The 27593-nt window shown below is 38.4% G+C and overlaps 1 protein-coding gene across 1 annotated transcript in view; it reads left to right on the top strand.

Moving 5' to 3' along the window:
- The window catches only part of CDK14 (cyclin dependent kinase 14), a gene marked incomplete at both ends in the record, with an annotated part of 254136 nt that overhangs the window by 117174 nt on the left and 109369 nt on the right, over positions 1 to 27593 (top strand). The window contains one exon of the mRNA XM_080339518.1: positions 15938 to 16032. Within this exon, the coding sequence (XP_080195644.1) occupies positions 15938 to 16032 (95 nt within the window). The remainder of the gene's footprint in view (positions 1 to 15937; positions 16033 to 27593) is intronic.

Below are 27593 nucleotides of genomic sequence, written 5' to 3'. Positions count from 1 at the left end.
TTGCTTGCACAAATGAGTACAAATCTATAAAAAGGCAAAATAAAAGGTTTGGGAGCAGTATATAGTCTCTGTTCAAAGCCTGATTAAACAGGCTTCGCTTAAGTTATCAGCGTAAGGATCAGATGGACTGCCCGCTCTACCAAATGTGAATGAGGGTTGGGAGCACTTTTATGGTTGGGTTGTTGCAAGAGGATGGATGTTTTTCTAAAAATACACTCAGTAAAAATTTATGAGCTTGAAAATTGCTCCTTCTATTGAGGAGGTCAAACTAAATAAACTATAAGAGTATATATCTGTGGGTAATGAGTTCAAGATATTCTTAACACCTTTCTGTCGGATTTCTGCTAGTAGTCCAGGAGGATTATTAATTGCATTAGTAAGCTTTCCAACTCAGCATCAGCCCATGCATTCATGTTTTTTATCTATTTTTATGGCTGTGGACAAGAAGTAGAATGTCACATTCAGAGATTGTGTTTCTTTGCATGTGAATAACTCTTAATCAGAGTTCAAGAGCACAAAGCTACTTCTAACTTTGCTGAGGCAATAGGAAACCTCTGGATCTAAAAAATAACCCTAAGTATCAGCGTATTTTATTACTTTATTTTTTCCTAGAATGAACTTCTGATGTGTTATTGATGTTAAATCAAGTTCTTTAGTGAAATTTGGAAGGTGGAAGTTTTAGTTCCATGAAGAATTTCGAGTTATCATTATTGCAACTTCAGATTATTTGACCTTAAAAGAGAGTATGATGTGATCTAGCCTTTAACTTTCTGATGTATGCCAACCAATTCAATAAAAAAAAGTATTGAGTTATGATATGAAATTTTAAAATAAATTTTATGACATTTTCAACTCTTAATTGGCTTTCTTTCAGGTGGAGTGAATTTTTCTTTTGAGTAAGGGACTTGGAGCTTTCTTTATCAGTGTTATTTAGTTCTAACTAAATTGAATTATCTAAAAATATACTAGTTGAAAGCCTGAGGTTTAAATAAAAAAATAAGAGAAAGTGAGGATTAAATTGAAACCGTTTTGGCTAATAGATATGCTCCTGGAAAGGTAAGCTATGGTTTTCAGTGTTCAGTACCACAGTATGAGCTTTTCTTCTGGTGTTGGTTTACTATAAATTATACCTCTGGAGTAGAAGTATTCATCAAATTTATCTAGGTCTGGCAACTAGAATAGAAATTGCGTTAGTCTCTTTTCTTAGGATTTTAGGTTTCAAAGTACTTCAGTCTAAGCACACCATTAAGAGGAGTAAGTCCCTTTCTGTACATTGCTTTGGAACTGCCAGCAAAAAGGTGAGTTTTACCCTGGTTCATACATCCAAGTTCTTTGCAGTGTTTGCGGTTTTTATGGTTGACTGAAGTGCATAAATTTAAAGTAGTTCTCATTCATTTGTTTTAATTACAGAGGCCATTAACCTTGTAAAATCATTGACAGAATTATAAATCTACCTCTTTGAGAATTATGTAAACAAGTTTATAAAAGTTCCTCAAGTGAGATGAAAGCCAAACTGTACAAAAGGACTAGGTTTTATTAGCAGCACTTGTTAAAGTCCAACAAAATGTTGGAAAAAACCCTGCAGATAATTATACTCTCCTTCATGGCAGTGACACCACTGCAGTTCCTCATGGTATAGTTAAGGTTAAAGATACCTCAAGATATGGATACCCAAACATAATTTCTTCTCAGACAAATGGTCCTTAATATTTTACTTGTAGCTTATTGTGGTCACAGAGAACTTTGGGAGAGAAATCTCTTTTACTACCTCGTATCGGGTTTGTTTATCTGTGGAGATCTCCTCTGTTGTTTCAAATGCTTTCAGGTTGTCATACAGGAGCTTCCTAACCAGCTGGGCAATTTTGATGTGCCTGTTAAAGTCTGTGATCTGTCATCACTGGGATGCTGAGCCCTAATTAAAAAAAATGAGTAGTGTTCCTGTGCCTGTTTCATGGACCAATCTTTCCTATTTCTGTTTGGGAACCTTTCTGTTCTGCTTTCATGGGGCTTAGTGTTATTTGAAATATTGAACCAAGGTGAGAATTTAGGGAGGATGTTTAGCCTTGTGAGTGTTAGCACTTTGGCTGCCACTATTTTAATATGCAAATCTGAACTGGAATGTGCTCTTAGACTATTGGATGTGATTAGTTGTTGGTTTTTAGCCAAAGCTTTCTGGCATGTGTTGAAACAGGGACGTTGTATTCTGCATTTAATAAGTTTGTTCAGAGGCGCAGTTTACCGTTGCAGTGTCTGATGTAGCAAACAACTGACCGGCAGTGCTGCTGAAGGAAAGAAATTCATTATCGTCTATGGCACTTGCTGCTGTCCTAAATCCTGTGACCTTTGTCAAATCAGACTATGTTGCCTCGGTAGAAAAACTCAGCCCACAAAATTTGGTGGATTTGAAGTCATTCTTTGATTTACTTGGGATGAGGTGATGATGAGCAGCAAATCACTAGTGAAGAGCTCCAAGGACTTCACAGTGCTTGAGCTGTGTTTTCCTGCGTGTAAAGATGATCGCTGTAGAAACTAAAAATGTTTTTGACCTTTTGCTGAATCTCAAAATACTGTTGCAGATGAACTTGCTTCAAAAGTTGCTTGGAAAAGGCTTATTTAGAGCAACATGCATTCCAAAGACTTTCAGAGGTTCAAAAACTGCTTCAAAGCAGCGATGGTTTTGTTATATTATTGAACCCTGTTCTTATGTGCACAGCATGGTTGCTTACACTGAACTTAAACTTCTGTGCAGTTGCACAGCACTAAGGAGTCTTGGGCAAGTTTGTTTGGCTTCAGTTGGTGCGATGATAAGAGTCTCATCTTTGACCACATGACACTGATGCATTTATAGGGAGATTATATCCAGTAGTTCTGTGATGTTCAGGCCCTTTATTGGGAACATACTCATACGTTGAGCAGTCTAGTCCAACTTGTGCTTGGGCAAATCAAATTAACAGTGAAAATTTGATTTTTCTCCTTACTTGATTTTTGTAAATACAAAGGATCTCATCAGTTGGTGTTGCTGCTGCACTTATTGATTCAGTCACACAACCTATTAGGATTTTATTTGCTTCAGTCTTTCTAATTGAAAATGGAAGCTGCAGAGAAATAGAGAGGTTTGGGCATGTTGTAGTTCTCCTAGTTCTGCTGCTTGCTGAGGTGCCCTGCTTGTTTTCTGTTCCATTTTTCCTCAGGGACAAAAACATTCATACCACGTGTTTGGTTAGCAAGTCACTTTTGTGTTCAGCTATAATAATAAACAACACTTCTCCTATGAGAACAGGCTGAGAGAGTTGGGGTTGTTCAGCCTGGAGAAGAGAAGGCTCCAGGGAGACCATATAGCAGCCCTTCAGTACCTAAAGGGGATGTACAAGAAAGCTGGAGAGGGCCTTTTTGCATGTGCATGTAGGGATAGGACAAGGGGTAATGGTTTCAAACTGAAAGAGCGTAGATTTAGATTTAGATATAAGGAAGAAATGCTTCACCATGAGGGCGGTGAGGTACTGAAACAGGCTGCTCACAGAAGTTATGGGTGCTCCATACCTGGAAGTATTCAAGACCAGGCTGGATAGGGCTTTGAGCAGCCTGGTCTAGTGGAAGGTGTCTCTGCCCGTGGCACGGGGGTTGAAACTAGATGATCTTTAAGGTCCCTTCCAACTCAAACCATCTATGATTCTGTGATAAGACAGATTCAAAAAGACTCACTAAAGAGTCGTCTTTATCTCAGTGCTCATGTACTCTGTGGGATGATGAACAAAGATTTAATCTCTGATCTTTTTTTGTTTGTTGGCTTGTCCTAAGCTTATGAATGACATTCAAGTTCACTTGTGAAACTGGCTTTTTACATGACAATTTTCATTGCAAAAGTGTCAACCCCGTCCCTCCCACTGTATTTCGTTATGGAGATTTTTCTGATATTGACAGAGTGTAAAACTGGGAAACACATTATCCATGCATTTTTGTCCCATTTTTCCTCCAGTTTTCCCTCCAGCCTTCTTGCTCCCCTTTCTGCTGTGCTCCGGCAGACTGGAGGAAGATCACTGCTCCACTGAAATGCTCAGTGCTGGCTGTGTCTGGCCAGTACTAGAAAGAAGAACTGTGAGAAATGACAATTAAGAATAGACATTGGTGTGAGGATGTCAGGAAGAGGGTTACAACTACAACAGTGGGTCTGGAACAATGCAAATTAAAAAGGCCATTCAGAGCAGCACAAGGTGTAGTAGCAGGAAGATGGGAAGGGTTGGTGATTTTGGCCTTGGCCAGGAGCCAGTGGGATGGAGATGGGGAGTCTACTTGGACAGAGCTGGTATTTCCCACCTTTTTTTGTCTTTAGCCAGGTTGAAGAGAGAGGGGAGCAGAAACAGAGCAAGGGACTTGGAGAAGTGTTCAGCCAAGAACAGGTCTGGGATTGTGATTTTGGGGAAACTGTCGGAAGTGTTTTGCTTCTGAATCTGTTCCATCTATAACTGATGGATTTCAGACTTCTTGGCTCAAGCTTCTTCTGCTTCTGTCAAATATCTAAATGTTTGAGCACACTCAGAGATAATGGAATGGATTCTCTGGGAGATTTTAATTACTAAAGTGCAGCTTTAAAGTACAATTTTCCACTCACTAGATGTAAACTTTGACAAATTGGACAGATTTTCACAGAATGAGAAAAAGCATGTCCTTGACCTGAAGTGTAACTTTTGAAGGCCACCTTTCAATGCCTGAGATCTGAGAACTCTTTGAAGAAAAGGTCATCAATATTAAAGAGCATATTTATTCTCTAGTCCTCTCTTGGGAAAGGCTGACCTGTTTTGACGGGAACAAACACTGTTAGACACAAACTGTAAAAGATGAGGACATTTGTTTAAAGTTTGGCAAGACAATGGTGTCATCTTACAGGAACTGGTACTTTAAGAGGTAGTGCTATCAATTTTGCTGCTGTCATTGTTAATTACTATGATTCCATAAAAAAGAATTTTATCTGGAAAATCAAACAGTAAATTGCTGTAATTGTAATTGATGCATGACACACCAGGATGGAAGAACTGAGTATATTTTCAAGGGTGCTGGGAAGTGATGTTTTATATATGCATGTAGTAGACAGACAAGCAGTTGGCTGCTGAGTTGGCCTTTTAAAAAAAATTCTTACCACCTGTGGTGTTAATGGGTTATGCTGGCAGATCCCTTTAATGTATTTTGTCACATTTCTTGGGTGAGTTTTAATTATGTTGTTGCTCAAAATACCTTCCATTATGGATTTAGATCCACAGTTTGGTTGCTGTCATATATACACAGGTAATTGTGTATCTGTACTTGAAAATTGTGAGGATGTTTTTAGCAAAAGTAGGAGGATAGAAATGACTAGGTTACCTCAACTAGGCCTCTTTTAAGCATCACTTAACTTTTGTATCACCCTGTCACTCTCAGCTGTGGCTGTCAACCCTGTGAAGCTGAGACATTCCTTCAGCCCATCTTTTCTGTTCTAGCACCTTTCCTGTTCTCTCTGAGGGCCAGCTGCTTTTTAAAGAAACATACAGGGCTTATCATCTTGCTTAAAGGAAAATTTTTGTTCTTTAAAATGCAAATTTCAAAGTTGAACAATATCCACAAGGTTTAAATAAGCACATGCTGTTTAGACAGTGACATGGTAATACAGATCTTCACTGTCATTTAAATGTAAATTTGTAAAGTTTGCAGGCATCCTGATTTAGATTCAGTTACATTACAGAGTGAATAAAGCAAAAAATCCAGCAGGTCAGGGTTTTCTGTTTCCTACTGTTTGCTTGCGCCTTAAATTTGGTTAATGTTGTTGATGGGTGCTAGGAACTGCAAGATAAATGACAATTAAATGACAGGGTAAGAACTGAGACAATACCAAGAAACCACAGGGCAAAGGCAGCGGAGTACAGCAAATCTGTTTCTTGTGAGCTGGAAGGGCCTTTACGTGTGACTAGAATGCTTAAACTTTGCTTTCAGATGATGTGATGGCCAAGTGGCTGACCAGCAGTGTTGGCACCAAAAGGCTTTGCTGTTGGTGGTGGTACAGCAGTGCTAGCAGCTTCTGATACAATATCTTTCACCTGATTTGGTCGGGAAAAAAATTAACTGTCACTTGAGTTATCACTGCGCTTTGCTGCTGTAATGTCTGCCAGCTTGCTTCATCCCTTTATTGCTTTTTTTCATGTTGGAAATTAGTTTACAAGTTACTTGAGGGAATCTTGCCATTTTGTAGTTTGCATGCTTAACATATTTTCGGATGGGAAAGAAAAATTTAATACAAAACCTGTACTAGGCATCAAAGAGATCTAGCCCTCCCCCACCCCTGAACAGGGAAGAGAATTGAAAAGGAAGGAAGAAACTCATAGACTGAAATAAATACAGTTTAATTAAAAAAAAAAAAAACACAAACCACTACTATACTACTACTAATCTATAAAAGTGGAAATAGAATATAAAATAAAAGATGCTCAATGCAAATCTTCACAAACTCCATCCACACTGAGCAGCCAGTCCCAGGTAACAGCACCTGGTCCTGAACAGCTGATGCTGGAGAGAGAAGAGAGAAAAAGGCAGAAAGGCCAGGAGGCCTCTGCAAAACGGCAGGATGGCAAAAGACCAAACTGAAGAAAATCCCAAACAGAGCTCTCCATAACAGGTCTCTGTCCCAGCTCCAAACCACTCCCAAGACTAGCTGGAAGATCCCAACTTTCCTTGAATGTGAAGCATGATGCTGATGGCATGGAATATTCTTATTGATCATTCTGGATGTCAATCAAGCTCTGCCCCATCTGTGCCCCTGTCCAGCTGCCTCATACCTGTGGGCAGAACTCAGAGGCCTTGGTTTAACTCGATCCTGTGGTGTTATCTCTTGTTCTCAAACTAAGTCCAAACAATGACCATACCAGCAATGAAAAATAAAGATCTCCAACTGCATGAAGAAAAATAACTCACTTTCAGTCAAACCAGCACAATGTTATAGATATTATTCATATTGTAATTATGCTTAGAAGTCTAGCAGTTCATTATTTTTAGTTGCTTTTTAGTGCAAGTTATGGTATAACTGGATTTCATTCATTTTATTATTAAATACTTGTTCATTTCCCATACCCACTCCGTGTCATTCTCTTTTCAGTTACAGAACAGTATGCCTTTTTTCAGTGCGATTGGTTTTGTTTACTAAAATATTTGTAAAAATAAATAATTGCTAGCTTTCTACTGAGAGTACCTTTCTTTAACCTCTGAATCATTTCACAAGAGACAAAGCTATGCCATGTTCATTCCAGCCTTATTTTCCGTCTGTGGGCTAAGGGGCATTTTTTTTCCTGCCACCTAAAGTGTGTGCTGATAAATATGTCTGCTTTTTGTACAGCTTTTTTTTTTTGCTGAAGGAAATGGCCCACAGTGAGATATAGCAAAAGTAAATTATTTTTGTAACTGATTTTCTGTAGAATTCCTCATTTATAAGTAGTGGTTAAAGTATGCTGATAGGCAACTGGGTTTCATGCTAATGCAACTGAATTCTTTCCTAGGATGCCTTTCTGTCTTTTGTGTACAAAACCATTATTCATTGCAGGTACATATGGTTAAGTGATTTCTTTTCATATTGATGCATTAGGAAAGCTGAATAACGAAGCACACTGACTTCAGCGGGGCATGATTTTCAGTACTGGTACTCAGTTATTTAGTCCCTCATTTAGACAGTGTAATACTAATTTTGCAGGTATACCACTTGAAGGAGAGGGTCTTCATTGTGGCTGCAAAGTCAATCATTCAGAAGTTGCCAGAATTAAGTTTACTTGTGAAAACTTAATTTGGTCCCTCTACTTGTACTGTTCATTCCTTAATTACACAACAGCACCATGTTCACTCCTGCTGTGTGATCTCTGCCTGTGTCAGATGATGAACGATTAATTTAATTCTGTGTTCTTGATGGGTGGCTCTAACTGTATGTGCCTACTGTGCGTTATTCAAACACAGATGGTTTTGAGATTTTCTAGAACACTCATCATTGTACTCTGGCTACTTAAATATTGGTTCATCTTCTCAACATCCCACTTGCTGAGAGTCCTTTTAAATGATGATTTTGAGATGACTTTCCAAGTACTTGCGTAGCATTGGGTAATATCAGTGTACAGTGTTGCTTGGGGTACTGTAATAATTTTGTGCAATCTACAGTTCTGATAAGTGTGAATGAAGATCAAAAGTTTGAATGTCCAGAAAATGGGGAACATGGTGATTATATCAGCTTGAGTTACTTAATGAGATGCTCAGCCAACAGTAGAGGTGAAGGTAAAGATCAGGTTGATTTTCTTCTGACTTGATCCTGGTGAATGTTTTGGCTTCTCTGATGGATGGATAAGGTCCTTCCACTGAAGCTGGACCATGGAGCTGGATCAAGCTCATACCTGGGCCTGTATAAAAATAAAATTCAAGTAACTACTTCTTGCCTCTGTGAAAAAAAATGAAAAAGCTGGGAACAGTTAATGGCTGTAAGCACATAAGTTGGTAACTGCAGGATAAGCTAGTCTCTGAACTTACAAGTTGTCAAAGTGCGAGATAAATGCAAGATAGATGTGAAGCAGCTGTGCACTGAAAGCTCGTATCCTGGCTTATCTCACAGTAGTGACTTCAGGAATGTGTATCTTGGAGAAGCTGAGTTAGCATTGCAGAAGTCCATGTAATTGTAGTCTGTCTTTGCTTTGAGCACTTCCCATGGCTTACTGTATTTTAACTCAGGCTTTTATTTGAGTGATTTTCTAAGTGTTGGAAAAAGCAAGTGGAAATCCATATTCCATTTTCTGGTCTTACATCTGCACTCCAATGTTTCATCATGTTTGCAGGCTCTCATATGAACACATCCTGCTTAAAATGACATGGTAGCTGGTAGCTGTCATAGGTTGCTTCTCTGAAGACTGAAATCGGAGCAGAATGAAGAAAACTGCCAGGCATTTTCATTGATTCCTGCTGAAAGCAGTGGATTTTTAATCTGTGGGAAACTTGGCTACTGATATGAGCATCAGTGGAGAACACGTATGCGTGTCTGTAGGCTCTTGTCTACTTCCCCATAAGTGTGGGTTCTTGCTCACCCCATGCTCTGCAACCCATCCCTTTTCTGTCTTGTCTACACGCACTTACTTTCCACTCCCTGTGTTTTTCCACCTGTGAAGCCTGTTCGGTTGTCCTCTGACTTTTCTTTCTTCTTACCCAGCTGTCCTAGTTTCCACGGTGGATCAAGCCTCTTGTGCCATCTCCCCTTTTCTCTATTCCTCCTTCCCTGCACACGGCTAACAGTCAGTCTGACCCAAAGAGGCAATTTCAAAAGCTTATAACTTGACCAATTTTAGGGGATTTTCATGGAGATGGCAAAATTTGTACTCCTATTTTAAAGGCCTCCATATTTCCAGATTTTGACTCTCTACTTCAAAATGCTGAGTTTAGAGTTATTGTGGTTAGTTAGTTTGTTTCTTTTCCCAAGGGGAAAGTTACTCAGTAGGTTACAGAAATGGTCACTAAAACCTGTTTTTTGGGAGATGGGAGGAACTGTTTAGACTGAAAAAAATCCAAAAAGTCATCTTGAGGTAGATTGATATTTATATGAAAACTGTGTGAAATTCAGCAAGATAACAAGACTAATAACAAATGGTGACAGTTTTATTAGTAAATTGTGCTACTAGTCCCACTCATGCTATGCTTGCATAAAAAAGTAATGAAAAGACTCCTGCTTTCGCATGCTATCTGCATTGTCAACTCGTTTTTTGTACACACTTACATGTTTTGGGTTTACACAGTTTCCTCTTCTTGAATACTGAAATGGATAGTGAAGGCAAGATGTGACTGGCTGCTACAAGATAGGAGTAGCGTATTACAATCTTTCTGTGAGATTCTGGCTTTAATGGGATGTTGTCTCATTATTTTTAACCTCCATCTGTACTTGTGTCTGAAGAGCACTGGGAACAATACACAATGCATAAATTTATATCTAGAACATAATGAAAGATACATTCATTTCATATTGCAGCAGTCTGCTGTATATCTGTTAGAATAATATATTGTAGTGCTTTCCGGAGCTTATTTGATCAGTCCTTCCAATGCTTTGTTCCAGTTCAATAGGCAAAGAGGTTTCAGCAGGTTTGTGACTTGCCTTTTGCTTTAGGGGACTACAGCTGTAGTGAGAGGACCTTGGAAGGTGCCTATGTGTTGTTATGCAAGCTCTTTTTCTGTATGTCTTCTTTAATAACATACTACATTTTCAAGTAGGAGCAGCAAGTAGAAATTTCACAAATAAAAATAGTACTTGGTGGTAAGTTCAACCCACTCATGTCAGCCTGAATTTCAGCCTGAGGAGGCAGATGCAGCTAATGTGATCCATGTAATCCCTCCAGCAAAGCAGCCTACAGTTGAATGGCCAACAAATCCTTTCTTGCAAGGATGGGAGGCCCTGTGCACTTCCTTAATGCCAGAGTGTCTTTTTTTTTTTTCTGACTTAATGAGAACTGGAATAAGGACCATTCAATAAATCAAGAAGAGACTGCCATGAGGTTGGAACTGGCTGTAAAGAATGTAATTCAGCTAAGCCTACGTAATATCTCATTGGAATGATTTGATGCTTTTCCTGTTCTGTAGCTCAGAGATTCTTTTGAAATTTGTTAAGAAACTTCCTTCTAGAAATTTTTCAAAGCTGAACAGTGACCTATATAACTTCGTGTCCACCAAGATCAGAGTGGAAAATGACCAATCCTGTGCTTTTATAGTTGTGCGGTTCTAAAATCAGTTACAAATAATGATCACTCTGCAGAATATAACTTGTGGAGTGAAGATGGGAAATCTGTGGTCAATGTGGTCTTACCTAGGATGTAGAGTTTTTACTGAATTGAATTTTGTCATATCAGGATTGTAGGAAAGCAAAGTTATTTCCTCGTAGTAAATTATTTCAGATGGGTCAACTAGAAAATAGTGAAGTGTGGATTTGGGGACTGCATTTCTGAGGAGGAAATTTCTGCACATTTATTACTGCAAAACCAACAGAGTGCTGAATTCCTGTCTCTGTGCTAGAATTGTAAGTAACGTTTTGCACACAGAAAGTCATGCTGTGTGGGAGGTCGATGAGAAGCATAAGGGACATTGTGCTCTGAGGCCAAATTTTAAAAATTGTTATAAAAGATGTGTGGATGGGAACATAAGTTGCTGCAAAGGGAAGTAGAGCTTCTGTAGTTTGTGCAGGCAATAAGACATGTTTGAGTATGTTTGTTCAGAAGACGTGATGAGGGAAGAAAAAACATGAATGTTTTCACTAAAGATACTTTGCCAGGAGAGCTCAGAGACTGAATCCAACTGTTTATGTGAGGAAGTTGGCACACTGTCAGAGAGCACCATTGAGTCTGCAGAGTGTGACAAGCCACGGAATTTTACAGATATGTTGTTTGGCTCTGAAGCCCAACAAATTACTTGCTTTCACAAATTTGTGTTACTGACTAGAACGTGCATTCTTTGGTGTCTCAGAGATTAAACAGGGCAGCAAAGATGCACAGTTGCACTAACAATATTAGGTGCAAACTGCCATGATGTGCTGTCTTCAAGGATAAAACTCTCCAAATTAGAGATGTCCTCTTAGAGTGACAGTGAGAAAGGTTGAACGCTGTATGTGGACTAGCGTGGGAAATGGTGAGCACTGGTGCACGGTAGCCCCAGAGTACGCCTCAACTACTATATACTGAGCAAAGCAGGCATTTTCATAGCTATACTTTTACAAAATGACAGAAATATCAAAGCCTTTGCATGTAATAAGAAATCCAAGAGAGTAACAGCAGCAGTTGTACATTATCGTGGATCTGAGCAGTATGAGGCTGAGTACTTCTGCTACTGCTGAGAAAAGTTTCCAGGTCACTGAAATGTCAAACAATTTGGAAATAATGGATGATTCTTCTATCTAAGGCCAGAGGGTATATTTGTGATTTTTCACAACATGAGAAAGAGATGATAGTCAGGAATTACAAGACTGAATTAATTGTGGTAGGATGATCCAAGGATCATAACTAATGTTCAAGCTAAATGTACTTCCTGTGTTCAAAAGCAGCATCTTTGCTAGTCCTGCTAGTGAAAAGTTCTTCCTGCATGTGGCTTGGGGTCAACTTTTGTTGATTTTGACATACAGCTGTGAAATGTTACTTTATGGGCATGCTGGAATAGCCTTTTTCAAAACACTCCAAGACTTTCAGAGGTAAGTCAAGGCTGATCTAAAAGTCACAAGGCTTTGTTAATGGAGTGTCAGGCTTGAGCTGATACTGTAAACCCTGCAGGCAGTAACGCACTGATTTACTGATGCTGCTCAGGTTTTGGGTAAGAGTTGGCTGCAGTCCATCTACTTGCCTTGCTCATGGAGTGAGCACACTTTAGAACCCAGCTCATCTGGGAACAGCAAAAAGCTCCTTGACCAACACAAGCAATAAGGCAGCTTGCCAGGAGCTCATAATAGATGAGAGCATCCCCTTGTTGGAGGAGAAGTCTGTGATGGTTATTCAAGCAGATACAATGTGTTTCCTTTACATATGCAAATATGGTTATTAGCCCTCGATGGAAAAGTGCTGAGTGCTGGTACTTTAGTGGCTTAGACCATGAACTTAGGTACAACTCACTAAAATTATCATCTTGGATGTCGTTAATTATTGAGGTATGTCAGCGATTCCTCTGCCATGTTTTTTACAGCTAGAATTTGTTGTAAGGGAATGTGCAAACAGGGATGACAGAACAAGCCCCTGCCCATTCAAATGCATACAGCATTTTGTCCAGAGTTCTAAAAGAAGCATTTTAGCATTATTTGCTGCTGTGCCTCCTCAAAACTCTTCGGGGAAATGAATTAAAAGTGCTGCCATCTGTTTATGTTACATTTAATACCAAGGGTAAAAAAAAAAAAAAAGAGTGCCAGCAGTTTTGAAGCAGCATTATATAATTTCTGTTTTTAAAAATACATGCTAAGGATACAGTGAGTACTAGTGCATTGGTCCCACTTTTGTGAGTTGTTGCAATGCTTTTTCAAAAATATTTTACTCTTTTTATCTTAAAAGAAAACAACTCTGTGTGAAATCTGTGGGTGATAATCACTGGATGGACATGGCATTCTCTAGGGGAATTATTTTGTTCTAGAAGTAACACCAGGCTCATGCTGAGCACCAGTAGCAGCTGCACTGGCAGCTTCAAAGGTGAAGTCAAGATTGTCTCTGCCTGATGCTGATAGATTCCCTGGACTCTTTCTCATGCTCTTGGATGTGAATTTCTGAGTTTTGTCTTTGAATTAGTGCAGTTCATGTAAAGTTCTATCCCCTTCTTGAAGAAAAGCTGCCCAAAAGAGGAGGTATGTATTGGTCGCTTGTTCTGAGAGTGGATGTTTCTGGAAAAAGAAACATGCTGAGTGCCACTGGTTCATATTTCATTTTGGTTTTGAAGTACTCTGTAGAGGAAGAAACATATTTCCTATTTCAGACAAGTTTTTTTTTTTTTTATTTCCTTTTTTCATCCCTTTTTTTTTAGCAACAAAACAGTGTTTTCACAAAGACAAGCAATCTTACCAGTGAGAGTCCTGATACAAGAGCACACAGAGTAATTCTCTTACTTTTACCAGTTATGCTTGGTTTCTTACAATATAAATCGGTAGTGGAATTACTTCTTTTTTCCGCAGTGTAAAATTAGTGCAATTAAGATGATTTCAGTCTCTGTGCTATATTATTTCACTTGGCCTAATGGAGAAGACAGAAATCTCACCCTTCAGGTGTTTTTTTGTAGTTCTTGTAATACATGGTAGATGTTAAATACTAGAGCTGTAAAAGGGGAGAACTGGATATTAGAGAAGATAAATAAGAGTGGTGGAGGGGACTGAAGAGGAGAGACAGTATTTGCAAAGACCATGGGGTGAGTTGCTTTCGAGGTACTGTTTAAGATTTAGTGACCCAGTTACAGATTTTAGCAACAAAGTAATGGCCAACTAGAGGAATTAAGGGTCTCAGGTGATGATCAGAACAGCAAAAGCTGACAGAGGTAATAAATAGTATTACAGTTTGACACAGGCTCTGCTAGGAGGCAGTTTTTATGTTCCCAGTATCTCTGCATGTATGGTCATTTCACAAAGTTTGAAGGGAAAGCTGGTAAAAACTCAGTTACTCCAGGTGAACTCATCTGAGGTTTCCTCAACATGAAAAGTTTTGATTTCTGATAGAAGGTACCTTTCAGAACAGTTGTTCTTATTACCTGTTGTTTGTATCCATTCCTTTTTCAGAAGCAATTTTGCATTGTTGTCCTTTAAAAAAAAAACAATATATCCAAATCTGTCTGAGCTTTTACTCCAAGAAATTCTCCAGATTCGAAAATAAGGATCCTGTGAAAGTTGGGCACAGGAGGAAAAAAAGCTTCTGCTTAATTTGTGGAATGTTAAAAGTTACTAGACATGCACTGATCATATGTTTAAAAAGAATAATTCTAGTTGCAATAGCTGATTTATCGCTCAGTGGCAACATATTCAGAGAATAGGAAAGGTTCCTTGGTGCTGACTCTCTGAATAGTGTGAGTTGTGGAGTGAAGGCCAAAGCAAGCTCTCTTGAAACATTTCTTCTCATCTCTTCAGCCAGGTTGAAGGGTTGCCTCATTTCTGGTCATGGAGCTTGTTCTCAGGTTTGCAATCCTGTCATCAGGATGTCTGTGATACACTCACTTTGAAGCTGCTCTGTGGTAGTTTCCCTTTCGCTATCTGCCTTCTGTCTAGTGTTAACTGAAAAGTTTTGCTGCTGAGGATGCTTGTAGAGGAACATTGATTCATCCAGATGCCATGTTGCTATTGTGTTTCTTCCTGGAGTGATCAGCTTGTCAGATTGGTCTCTCAAAGACCAGTGTGAGAGATGAAATGTACTTACCTGAATTCAAAGCCAGATGACCCCTGAAGTTACCTCAGCCTGATGGAGCACCCTTGATAGAACAGAAAGCAGTAATGGTGCCATGGAAGCCCCCAGTTTCCACTTTGCACAGTAGTGGAGTGAGACACACATTTGATGTTTCATTATTTTCTTTGATAAAAGAAGAATGGTGACAGAAGAAAATTCCACATTATTCAGTACAAAATATGCCAGTCATTTGCATGTCTTTATATCTATTACTTACTTTGCTATGGTGACTGATAGTCCTGCTCAGTTGTATGCATGAGATGACAAGGCACCAATGACAGAATGCCATTGGTAACAACACGTGGCTTATCAGCATGCATTGCTAAAATATGCCATATCTCATGGAACACTAAATACATAATATGGTATGAACATTAAATATGAATTATGGTATAAAAGAAGCTTAGGGAAGGAAGTCACCTGGAAGTTCACTAGATAAGTTGTTATTTGTCAGTAGTCTGAAAATGTGTGCTAATGCCTTAAAAAAATATGGTGAGAATATGTCATGTATTGATTCTCATGAGCTAATACAACTGATTCCATCCAACCTCTGTTATGTTTGAGAGAAAGGAGAAATATTGCATAAAACACTAATTAGGAGAGAGGCTGCACTTTGTTTAGAAAGCCGCTCTGTTGTGTTGAATAGGAAAGAAGATATTTTGAAAAGACAAGTTGACTTTTATCTGAGACAAAAACCTGTCTTTGAGTTTCGAAGTGAACTTGCTGTCTGGTTGATCAGATGTGATTGATTTGCTTAGACGAGGTTGCATAAGGTAAAGCTCATTTTACCTTAAAGTGTGGTTGAGTTTGACTAACAAGGTGGAGAAAATAGCACTGAATGGGAGTGATCTTCAAACACACTGAATGTGTGGAACTCATGGACATAGAAGATACTAAAGTACAGCTATTGGTTGCCAAGTTATGAAACTCAGATGTCAAAAAAAATAATCTAGATCACTAAAAGAAGAGCCAATCAATGTAAAATATTTGGATCCTTTCGAAGATAACATGTATGTTCTGCTTTTCAGCTTCTCTTTTGAAAGGACTGAAACACGCCAACATTGTGCTGCTTCATGACATCATTCACACCAAGGAGACCTTGACACTTGTGTTTGAATATGTGGTGAGTAAAATAACTAATGTTCTGTGTATGTTCCAGAGTGTATTGAATTTGATGGAAAAGCTCTCTTTACGATTGGTGATCTATTATGGATCAGGGCACCATAACCCTTTATTTTCTTCAGGAGAGAGTAGGCTATAAGAAATGATGCGTTGTAGTGGAGTGGGCTCAAAGTAGAAGGCTGGAATAGACCAGATTCAGAGATGGAGAAATGGCTGCTGGAGCTCTTGAAGGACCTTATACTGTTCAGTTGACTTTTCTAACTGGTTCCTTACTCTGCTTCCTAGTTTGCTTATTAGAGCTTTTTCTTTACGATGTGACCAGGTAACTTTGAAACAGGCAAAGAAAACAGGACCGATACGCTTAACAGGTAGTTCCTTCATCAAAAGCATGTAAAAAGTTTAAACGGCTCTTGTTGTGACTGACTTGAGCAGTGTCTTTTTATAAGCAATGCGAGTAAAAAATCTGGTGCATGCAGTTTAGAATTTTGGATTATTTTTTTTTTTTTGCTATGACTTGTGTTTTACCTACTAATTAAAACTTCAATTTACATAGTACACAGTGTAATGATCTAATTGTGTTCAGAGTATTACTTTCCAAAGTCTTGGGCTTGGCCTTCTGTTATAATTAATCTTTTCAGTTTTTCTAAGACAAACATATGGCATTTATGTAGAACTACTTCAGCATTTAGCTGTGGAATTATGCAATGTGCTATCATAATTAACCTCCCATTTTTCTCCGATGAGTCTAAGAACATGTAATTTAAAAGAAACAAGTGAGTTTAGAGAAGGTTAGACTTTCAGTATAATATCTGGTATTCTGTTGTAGTCAGTAAGACACTGTGTCTATAAAAGTACAGTGATTACTAGTTTTAGTATGTCACTGCTTAAGACAGATGGAGTTGATTTTTGTGTTTCTTGGGAGCATGCTTTAATTTTTACACGATAATGCAGACAGTGTCATGTCTTGATAAGCCATTCACCTTGTCCGTTTACATAGAAATGCTGCAATGTAATAATGTGGGTATTCAGCTACAGGAGCCTGCAGAGCATTTGCATGCAATGCATACTTTTACATCAGGTATAGGAACACTAATGAAAATTTAATACTTTTCTTAAAATTGGTTATTCTTCTGTTCCCGACTAATACACTGAATTAGCATAGGAAAAGCCTTGATATTTAATTTTATGTAATGGTCATTGCAGACTCATCTGCATAACTTTACATCGATACTTTTTGCAATCCCTTTCATCATGCTCATAACATCTGTTACCTGCAGTGTTGCTAGATTTCAGTCCTATCTGTCTTCATATGTCTCCTCTCACCTTGATGGGGTGGTGCTTACCCAGGTGTAAGAAGAATTTGGGAGCTACTGAGGAAACCTGAGTTAGAGCTGGTGAGGCGGTACCTGGTCACCAGAGGAGCTGGCAAACAGGTGTGGGACCTGTCCAGTCTTGTTCAACCTATTCATCAACGACCTGGATGAAGAGACTGAGTGTACCCTCAGCAAGTTTGCTGATGATACAAAACTTGGAGAAGTGCTTAATAGAGCAGAAGGCTGTGCTGTCATTCAGAGTGATCTGGACAGGCTGGAGGACCAGGCACAGTAGAACCTGATGAAATTCAATAAGGGCAAGTGTAGGGTCCTGCACCTGGGCAGGAACTATGCCATGCACCAGTACAAGTGAGGCGGTAACCTGCTGGAAAGCAGTTTTGTGGAGAAGGACCTGGGAGTCTTGGTGGACAACAGGTTGACCAGGAGTCATCAATGTGCCCTTGGGGCCAAGAAGGCCAATGGTATCCTGAGGTGCATGAAGAAGAGTGTGACGAGTAGGGGTCTGGAGCATTTTTCTTATTAAGAAAGGCTGAGAGAGCTGGGTCTGTTCAGCCTGGAGAAGAGAAGGCTGAGAGGGGATCTTACTTATGCTTACAAATATGTCAAGGGTCGGTGTCAAGAGAATGGGACCAGAGTCTTTTCAGTGGTGACAAATGACAGGATGAGGGGCAGCTGGCACAGACTGAAACGTAGGAGGTTCCATGCAAACATGAGGAGAAACTTCTTTACTTTGAGGGTCACAGAGCACTGGAACAGGCTGCCCAGGGAGTTTGTGGAGTCTCCTTCTCTGGAGACATTCAAACCCATCTGGACACTTTCCTGTGAGATCTGCTCTGGGTGAACCTGCTTTAGCAGGTGGGATGGACTAGAGGATCTCCAGAGGTCCCTTCCAACCACAACTGTTCTGTGATCAGCAACCATATTTGTCTGTGTTCATCAGAACTGGTTGAGAAATGAGATATGTAGAGTATGTTTCTCCCTAAAATACACTTTTTAACCTATTATCCTAATGTCAAATTTCTGGATTTTGCATCCAGTAGGAGCACTTACAGACTCTGGTTCCCAGCCATGTGCTGTCTGTGATAAGTGCAGATGTAGATTAAACCGCATGCAGTGACTGGTTCTTCTGGATTCACTGAGCTGTTTGGTTTTCAGCAGGGTGTTATTGGGATCAACCCTGCTAGTGCCTGTACCTTTTTATTTCCATGGTGCTTGGTAGGTTATGAAACTGTTTCAGGACCTCATTTAGTAATGGTTTCTAGCAACTGATCCAAGTAGTATTTTCGTATTTTGGCTGGTGGGTAGAGTCTCTCAAGGTGGTGTTTAGGGAGAAAAGGAAGGATGCTTTGTTGTCTCCAACCATCCTAAGGAGTGTATTGTAAAGATGTTGTAACTTGCTCCTGTGCCTTGAAATGACAGAATTGCTTAACAAAAGTCTGTTTTCATTGTTAGGTAATGTAAAGTTATAGGCTGATCAAATAGCTGAAGCTATCTGCTTGAAAATGCCCATGTAATCTGAATTGAATTATTGTGGCTGTGCATGATACAGATTTTAATTGAATGATTGCAATAACCTTTTTTGTTCCTTTTGTCAAAGAGCTCTCGTTCAGTGCATAATATGAATGTGCAGAGGCAAAAATTACAGTTACCCATTTTACCCATTTAAATGTACAAATTTTGGCTGCTTGTCCATGCATTCTAGCTGTGCAACTGGTGTCACTGAACTCTATTGAACTCTATGTCTGTAATGTCTGGTTGTGTGGTTGTTTGTTGTTGTGGTTTTTTTTGGTTGTTGTTGTTTGTTTGTTCTGGTTTGGTTTGGTTTGGTTTTTTTAATACCCGTACATGGTAAGGTTCCGTAATATGACTGATTTGTACTGAAATCAGTAGAAATGTTTGTGCAATTAAAATTACACAGTGAAATACATTCTTGAATGACTGAGGCCTAACAAACCTAAAATGGATTGAATTTGATTTACTTCATAAAGTGACAAAATGGAACTGATACAGTATTGCTATTTATCACTCTTCACCATTTCAAACATAGTAAAAACTATTCGAGTGAGATATCATGATTAAATTAGCAATGAACAGTTAGTTATCCAAGAGTTCTCAGAAAGTGGAAACTTTGGGTTGCTAGGTCAGTGACAGTTCCACTGGGAAATTAATACTGGTGAAACCTGTGAGGTTATCCTAGGAGTAGAATGAAATTTAATTTCATGTAGCATCTTTCATTGCAAAATATATTGCAGTAATAAGTTAAAAACTGAAAGCAGAATAGCCTCTGAAAGGAAACATGGCAGTGATTAAATTCTCTGGATACCTGAAGTTAGAATTGTTTTAGTATGGAAGTCTGTCAGATGAAAACATGACAGAGCTTTTTAACTTCAACCTTGGTGGTCCCCAGAAGCAAGAAAAGTCAATCTTTAAAAATTCTATCTGACAGTTCATTCTCCATATAAACATTTTGATGGTGGATGTGAAGCTGTGCATTTCTGTGGAAGAAGAGAAAGGTGACTTGCTCCTTTTGAATGAAAGAAATTGAAAATAGTGTAGTATATACAGTACCCTGTTAGTAGGGCATAATTTCTTTGTATGCTTTGGTTACTCCTGCATCAGCTATGATTATTGTTGGTCATTCAAGCATACTGAAAAGGGAGCTGAGAGCTCAATTTCAGCACTGGATGACTGACAGCTATTGCTCATTACCTGAGGAGTTTTGAGGATTAGCTGCTTGGAATCACATTTACAAAACCTGAAGGGCTGATAGTCTTTCATGTGTGAATGGTAGAGAAAATGGTTTCCGTATAGTTAACTGGGATGTGCTAAACAAGACCTGAAAACAAAGTGTGAAATTTTGACACATTTTGCATATGGTATCTGAGACTGCAATAACTTCCAAAAGGAAAAGGTCAGTTCAGCTTTACAGTTCAATGGCGGAGTATGACTGTTCACATAAGTTTTGTTCCCCTTGTTTTCAGGCTCTGTTTAGGTGTTAGTTAATGTGACTTTGTGGGTGCACTAGCTGTAGCGCAAGTGTCATCTATGTAGCCAACTTTGCCCAAGGAAATGATTGATTTTACAGGTGAGATCTCAGATATATTGAGAGATCTTTGAAGATGGGTTCACATCTGTTCATTCTAAAGTGATCATTAGCTGCTACCATTTGTGTCTTCACTTGTTTATTTAAGAGGAAGACAACTTTATTTAGAAACACTTAATTGCTGAAAGGCAATCCTAACAAATACATATTACTAGAGGCTTAGTAGAATGATAATGAGGTTTTTAGTAATATACATAATTATGTAACTATGTTATTGTCAATAAATGAACCTGCAACTTGTTCTATTCCTGGCATATTAAAGTGAGCTTGTATAGCAATACTTTACATTATGCTTTCAGTATTTATGGACTAGATTTGAAACAAGAACAGATACATTTACAATTAGAAGTATGAGTAATGAGTAATATTATGTCTGCCTCAACAGTAAAAAAGCTCCAGCCTAATCTAATAGTGTAATTTAAACCCAAACATTTTCAATTACCTTGCCTATTTTAATCTTTGTGCATGTTTGTCCTTCTTAAAAATTACTTTCCATTAAAGAAGAAAGTTTAATTCTCATTGCTTCATTACAGCAGCTTAAATAGGTTGTTATACAATGAGTTGTCTTAATAAAGTTCATTAGTTACATTTTCCTCCTATTTCCTGTAAGAAACAAAATTGGTGTGTGTTTCTCATTTTAATGCTAATTAGAAATTGAGATATTTACTATTTATCAGACTTAAGAGTTACAGATCTGAAGTTTCAAAATCCGAGATATTGCATTTGTCAGACAACATCTTATAAAAGTATTATGCAAGGAAATGGTCAACAATTATTACCTATAAGGATCAACAATTTTTGCATTGGAAATGTTGAATTTCTTATAACTTTTGATAATTTGGATCAAACACTCTTACTGCTTTTCTGTTTTTATTTGTTTTATTCAGGAACATGTTGAAACCAAAGGTAAGATGGCACTGCTCATTTGTGAAAACAAACAAAAAAAGCCACACTATTTTAGTGCATGAGAGAGCACTGAAAATCAGTAGAGTCCCAGGGTTGCTTTTGAGCTCTGATCCCTGGAATCATTCAGCAGTGCTTAATACCTAGAGGAAATTAGGGAAACTGGGCACGATTAGGAAGGACTGGTCTTCTAATCCTTGCCTGAGAGTGAAACTTTTTTGGAGGCTGCATTACCTTAATTTGATGTGATAACAAAACAATGGGCAATTTTCTTCCTGATTGGGGTCAAGGTGCTTGTCCAGTCACATAAGCAAGGACTGAAAGCTCGTGAAGCTCTGCAGTAAGCCAGATGCCTCCAGCCACCCTCTTAGCAGACAGCTCTGCTTGCTGCAAATATGCTTCATCCTCCCCGGGAAGGAGCGGAGCCATGGAGGGCTCTCAGCATGGGAGCAGTTGAGTGTGGTAGTTTCCATTTGCCTTGACTGGAGAAGCAGCCATTCACCTGTTGGTATAATCCTTGCCTTGTGCCCCAGGTTTGCCCCAAATTGCGCTACTTAAATTGCAGTAAAAAAGATGACAGAACAAGTCTGAGGGGAAGCAGAGATAAAGGAAATCCCCTACCATAGAGATGAGGCAGTAGGGGAATACAACTCTTGGGAAAGCCTTGTTTTTCAAGTTTTAATGATCAGATCAGAGCCAGGAGCTGCTGATGTCCAAGTATAGATTGGAAATACAAACAAAGTCAGCTTTGGGAAGTAGGGATTCAGAAGGGATTTCAGAAGGAAATTGCTTGGTGCTTTGCCGAGAGGTAAAGATGGTGCCAGACATTGGAATCAGCAGGAAAGAAGGAATGAGAAATTGTATTTAAATTTAAATAAAAATACTCCTGCTAGACTAAGAAGTTTACACAGGTCTAGCAGAAGAAGGAAAGATGTTACTCAGCTTGCCTCATCACCCTGACTTTGCAGGATCTCAGGAGAGTTGTGTAGACTTCATAAAGAGTGTGCATGCTGGTGAATAGATGTGTTAATAAGATTAATCAAGATTTACAGTCCAACAGGTTGGGGAGGTTATGTGTATCTGAATGTCTTTTCTTTGTACAATTTACTAATGTTTTTTTGTAACCTTACCAGATATTGGTTAGATTCGCAGTGTGCTTTTCACCATCTAATAATTAGCATCTATTATTTATTCTTATTTTTATTAAGTATTAATAAAATGTGTAAGGGTTTAAAAGAACCCACAATAAAATCAAAGCATAAAAATTATCCAGAGTTGAGCTGACAGATGATACACTGGAAATCAGATGAGATATTCTACCTACTGACAGATCTCAATTAGTTTTTTTCTGAAATTACAAACAAAAATTTGAAATGTCATCGTAGTCCATTAAAAACACATACATGTAGTAGGATGCATAGGGCAGTGATAACACTCTACTCAGTGCAGGTAAGGCCACTACCTGAAATGGTAAATTTGTACACACAAAGAAAACATGAATCAACTGGAGCTCTGAGGAGGGAAAAACTAAGAATGAGCAAATATCTAGAATAAAGGCTTCTGAGGAAAAGTCAAAGTAGGGCTGTTCAGAGTTGGGGAAAAAAAGGATGGGATGACTACAGATGTTTAAATATATCATAAAGAAAGACAGTAACCTATTTCCATGTCAACGATAAAGAGAAAATCTGAAATTGCAGTAAGGAAGAGAAAGCTTAAACTATAGGAATGCCTCTTCAATGGTGATAATAGTAAATCACTGAAGAAGATACAATGGGGTGATGGTTTCTTTGATACTGGAAGTCTTAAGAACGGTTTAGACAAATAATCAGCAGAATGACATGTCATTGATAGTAGATACATCTAAGTTGATGATTTTGTCTTTTTTTTAGATCTTTTCTATGTGTATCTTTCTGCATCTTAATATTTATCAGTTAAACATGAATACATAGAGTCTTTCAGTGAAGTTAATGCACTGTTACTTTCTGTATCAGGGACTGAAGAAAAAAATGTCAGTTTATTTTACTACTTTAAAGAAAATTTAAAAAAAATCCTTCTAGTTTAAGGTTTTTAGTAATTTATTATTTCTATGTTATAGATTTCTGGACAGCTCTACCATCAGTAATATTCTGGTGGCATCCCACACTTTCCTTATCCTTTAATTTCAGTGATAAACTGGCTTTGTCCAAGTCCCTCTGAGGTGAAATCTGACAGTATCTCAACTTGCACTAGAGACTGTTCAATCTAATTAAACTTTTTTGTGAAATTCTTTAATAATGTGGGTTGTAACTGCTGTGTAATTCCTCTTAAAATAAGAAGCTCTGGTTTATTCAGTACAGACTGAAAAACAAACTACCAACTCAAAAAATGACTGTTTGGAGGGTGATGATTGCCATAATTCTGAGTTTTAAAAGTAGATTTTTCTTTCCTGAACAAGCAGTATGCAGCTTCATACTAATTTAGTTATATTGATAAAAAATACATCTAGGAAAACAGAAACTCGGGGTGAGCAATACTGGCAAAATAATAATAATAATAATAATAATAATAATAATAATAATAATAATAATAATAATAATAATTCTGGAGTCAGAATGAAGAGATCAGTAATTACAGATATCTTTATAGTATGTTTATAGTTTTATTATATGAAAAAATAATTAAGGAATGGTGAATAAGGGGAATCAAGAATCAAGCTGGAGTAATAAACAGGGACAACACTTGGAAGTTAAAAAAGTCTGTTCATTTTTCTGCGTTTTACTACTGCTTTGAGTAAAGAGGATATAATTCATGAAAGCATCATTTTTCTTTTGTGCACCTTGCAGTCTGGAATGCAATTTTCCCTATGAAAGTTTTATTAATCTTACACTCATGCATGGACAGTTGGGATTAGGAGGTATGACAGAAAAGAGTCATTCAAACGATGTGAAGAGAGGTCTACCATAGGATGCTGAAGCTTTTAGAGCAAGTGTTTGCGCTGCTCTTTTCCTGCCTTGAAAGTGGCATTTTTTTGTAGCTCAGCACACTACCATAGCAAAGGCTCTTGTGGCAGCTCAGCTTGTGTACATATGTCTGTAACATCCACAGCCAATTCTGCACCACTGTTGGTGTGGATGCTCAACATATTGTGGCTGTACACGGATCATCAGCCTCCCGGCCGTGTTTGCATTCTGGTTACGTGGTCCTGGAGTGAGTACTGTTACCATGAGCATAGGGATATCTGTCGTGCACTAATGAGAAATTTTTTGTATCTTTAAATTTATTTATTTTTTGTATATGTGGATATAGTGGATATAATGGTCAATGCTGTGGAAACCTAATGACATAGCAAATTAAAGAAAAAGTGCATACACACCTGTGTGGGCACATGTGTTACAGCTTGCTCAGCTTGTAAAAATTGTCCCAGTACTGTTGACTTTAGGGACTAAAAGTCCAGCACAGTTTACACAAGCTGATGATCTGCTGCCAGGTTTTGAGTACACTAAGCACAAATTCCTACTGATTTTTGAGATGTCGTTCTTTTGTTAAAATAATCTCACCAATTTACGTGTTTACTGTCTCTTCAGCCTGATTTACTAAGAAAACAAGGCTGTTTGCACAGATTGTTCTCTGTGCAACAGAGACTTTGTATCAATCAATAAGTATATGTTTTCTAATAGCACCTAGAAACATCTGTTAGCAAAATTGTTTCCACTAAAGGTGTCTTGTGGGATGTTTTTTTTTTCTTTCCTGAATTCCTAATATATATCTTTCCCCTGCTGCTAAGCCCAGCTGCTGCTAGTGCCTTCTGCTCTTTTTTCTGGAAGTGGCTTAGGTATCACCCTGAGAGCTTGTAGGGTATTTTTTGTTAGCATGGCTGGCACAGCGTCGTGTCATAGGGGGGAAAGATTGAATTATAAAAAGCAATAGAAATGCTAGAAAACGAGGGTCTATGACACTTTTGAAAATACCAGCAACATGAAATTAGTTTAAACCGTGGTACAGTAATCTGCAGAGTGCTTAGGTTGGAGAATACATGCCATTTAAATAGAATTAACTTCTTTTTGTTCTCCTGTCACTTCAAATATTCCTGCTGCCTGTGCTTTTATTGGTAAATTATATTATCAGTTTACGATTTTGTTGGTGACAAAAGGGAATGTATTTTAGTCAGTAAGACTGCTAGGGCATAAATAATGTGTGCTCTCCTTTGAACAGAGAAGAATGGCTCTCAGCAGCCTCGCTGCCTCGGTGGAGCAGCACAATCTGTCTGCTGCATGATGGCATCGCCGGCAGCCAAATACTCCCGTTTTTGTTTTAATGGAAGGGTTCTTTCACATTGCTGGTTTTACATGATGGGAATACAGTTGGAAATGCTTCCTGTTCCATTCACAAGCCCCAGGCTCTCCGTGCATTTCAGCTTCAAACATGACAGCTGAAACCAATTAGGTAGAATTATGGGACAGCTAAGTCACATGGAGATTTATCATGACCAAGGAAGAGGAAGGAAAGAGAATGTATTGCATGGGAAGTAGAAATGACTAATTTAATTAGAAGAGAATGACAGTCAAGTTATTATTATGGAAAAGGGCTGGCGAAATAGAGCTTATTTCATGTCACTGGCCATGCCTTTGAAAGGAGACGTCCTGGCCTTTGTCTGAACAGGTTTATGTTTGGTAGCAGAGCCTCTGATTTCTGTGCAAGATAGTTGAGCAAAATAGTTGACATTAAAGTGAAGCACGGAGCGTATCTGAGGACATTTGTAGCTTGTGGTTTACTCATCTATTAATAATTGGAATTCCTTCTTCAAAGGGAGAAGGGAGGAGTCTGAACTATCAACATTTAGCTCACTTTTTTTTCTGTTTGCATACTCTCCCTCTTCCAGAGGTAGGATGCAGTGTATATAAACCTTGCTTCAGCTGTATAAATATAAGCCTGGATTCTTTTCCCTTCAGCAGATGCTTATACACAGTATGCTAAATGTTCATGTGTCTACTAACATAAACCAGACTCTGGCTGAATAGAAATGACCTTCATACACTTAGACACTGCCACAACCTTAAAGGAAAACCTCAATTCATTTTTTCATGTGAGCTTGGGGACAATATTTCATAAGGTAAATGAAACAAGCTTTTTGTGGTGTTGTCATGGTAGTTTATGGTGTGGGAGAGAAGTGGGTGAAAAACATTACAGAGAGAGTCTGACCAAGTGTGAGTTTTCCCTTTCCTTTTTTTTTTTTTTTTTCCCTGATGCTATGTTGGGTGTGTTTGTTTGTTTGTTTTTTAATAATTCTTGTTCACCTTTGTTGATTTTTATTTAGAATCTGAGCAGTTATTTTGGATAAGTAGCTTAATCTCTCCTTCATTTTAGTGTACATACAGGAGTTGTGACATTTTTCTCCACCATGCGGAGGAAAATATTCAAAATTCCTTGTTAAAGCTGGGCATTCCGTGATGTGTTTCTACTATAGTTTGGAAACTGGAGAATGATAGAACTAGCATAGTGGAGCAGGAATTTTCTCTTCCCTGTCCTAAGAGACATTGACTCATGCCATCAAGCCAAGGAAGGGTCAAGAGTTTCCTAGTGGAGGTCTGGTTGCTTGGGATTTACACTGAGGAAAGGGTTTGTGTTTTAAGCTGCTGAGAGAAGGTAGCACAAAGGCTTGACAGAGCCTTCTCAAGGATGTGGAGCTGTGTGTGCCAAAACTCTGAAGTCAAGTCACAGCCCCTGGGCAATGATGTTCTGGCATAATTAAGTAAACTGCAACTAGTTGAAGAAATAAGACACCAAAGTCTGCTTCAAGTTGTCCATTTTTTTTTTTTTAATTTCAGCCCAAATGGCCAAGATATCTTATACCTGTAGCTGAAGGACCCCTACTGTGAATATTCAAGCCTTGTAGCATGGGCTTGGGATTTTAAGAATGGGTAGACCTTTCGGTGTGGCTGGTATTAAGCTACTCTTTCGAATTGCTCCAAATTTGGTCAAGAAAAATTGTCGTTTGTACTTATAGTACTATACCTTTGAAGATTCCTCCTCTCCTCTGAAAGACTTGTCTTTAGTTTTTCACAACTTCGAATACTTATATTCCCAGAGCAAGTGCAATTGCTTCTGAGGGAGGCAGTAGTGGGAGGAAATATGAAATTTTCACTTTAAGCATAAAGAATTTTGCATAAAATACTGTATTAGTGAGGTCATGAAGTCAAATTCTTAAGATTGGAGGATGCCAAGGTGAAGAAGGCTTATGTAATC

The sequence above is a fragment of the Nesoenas mayeri genome (assembly GCF_963082525.1).
Source record: "Nesoenas mayeri genome assembly, chromosome: 2".
NCBI classification, from domain to species: domain Eukaryota; kingdom Metazoa; phylum Chordata; class Aves; order Columbiformes; family Columbidae; genus Nesoenas; species Nesoenas mayeri.
This window is presented reverse-complemented; position numbering and strand designations above follow the sequence as displayed.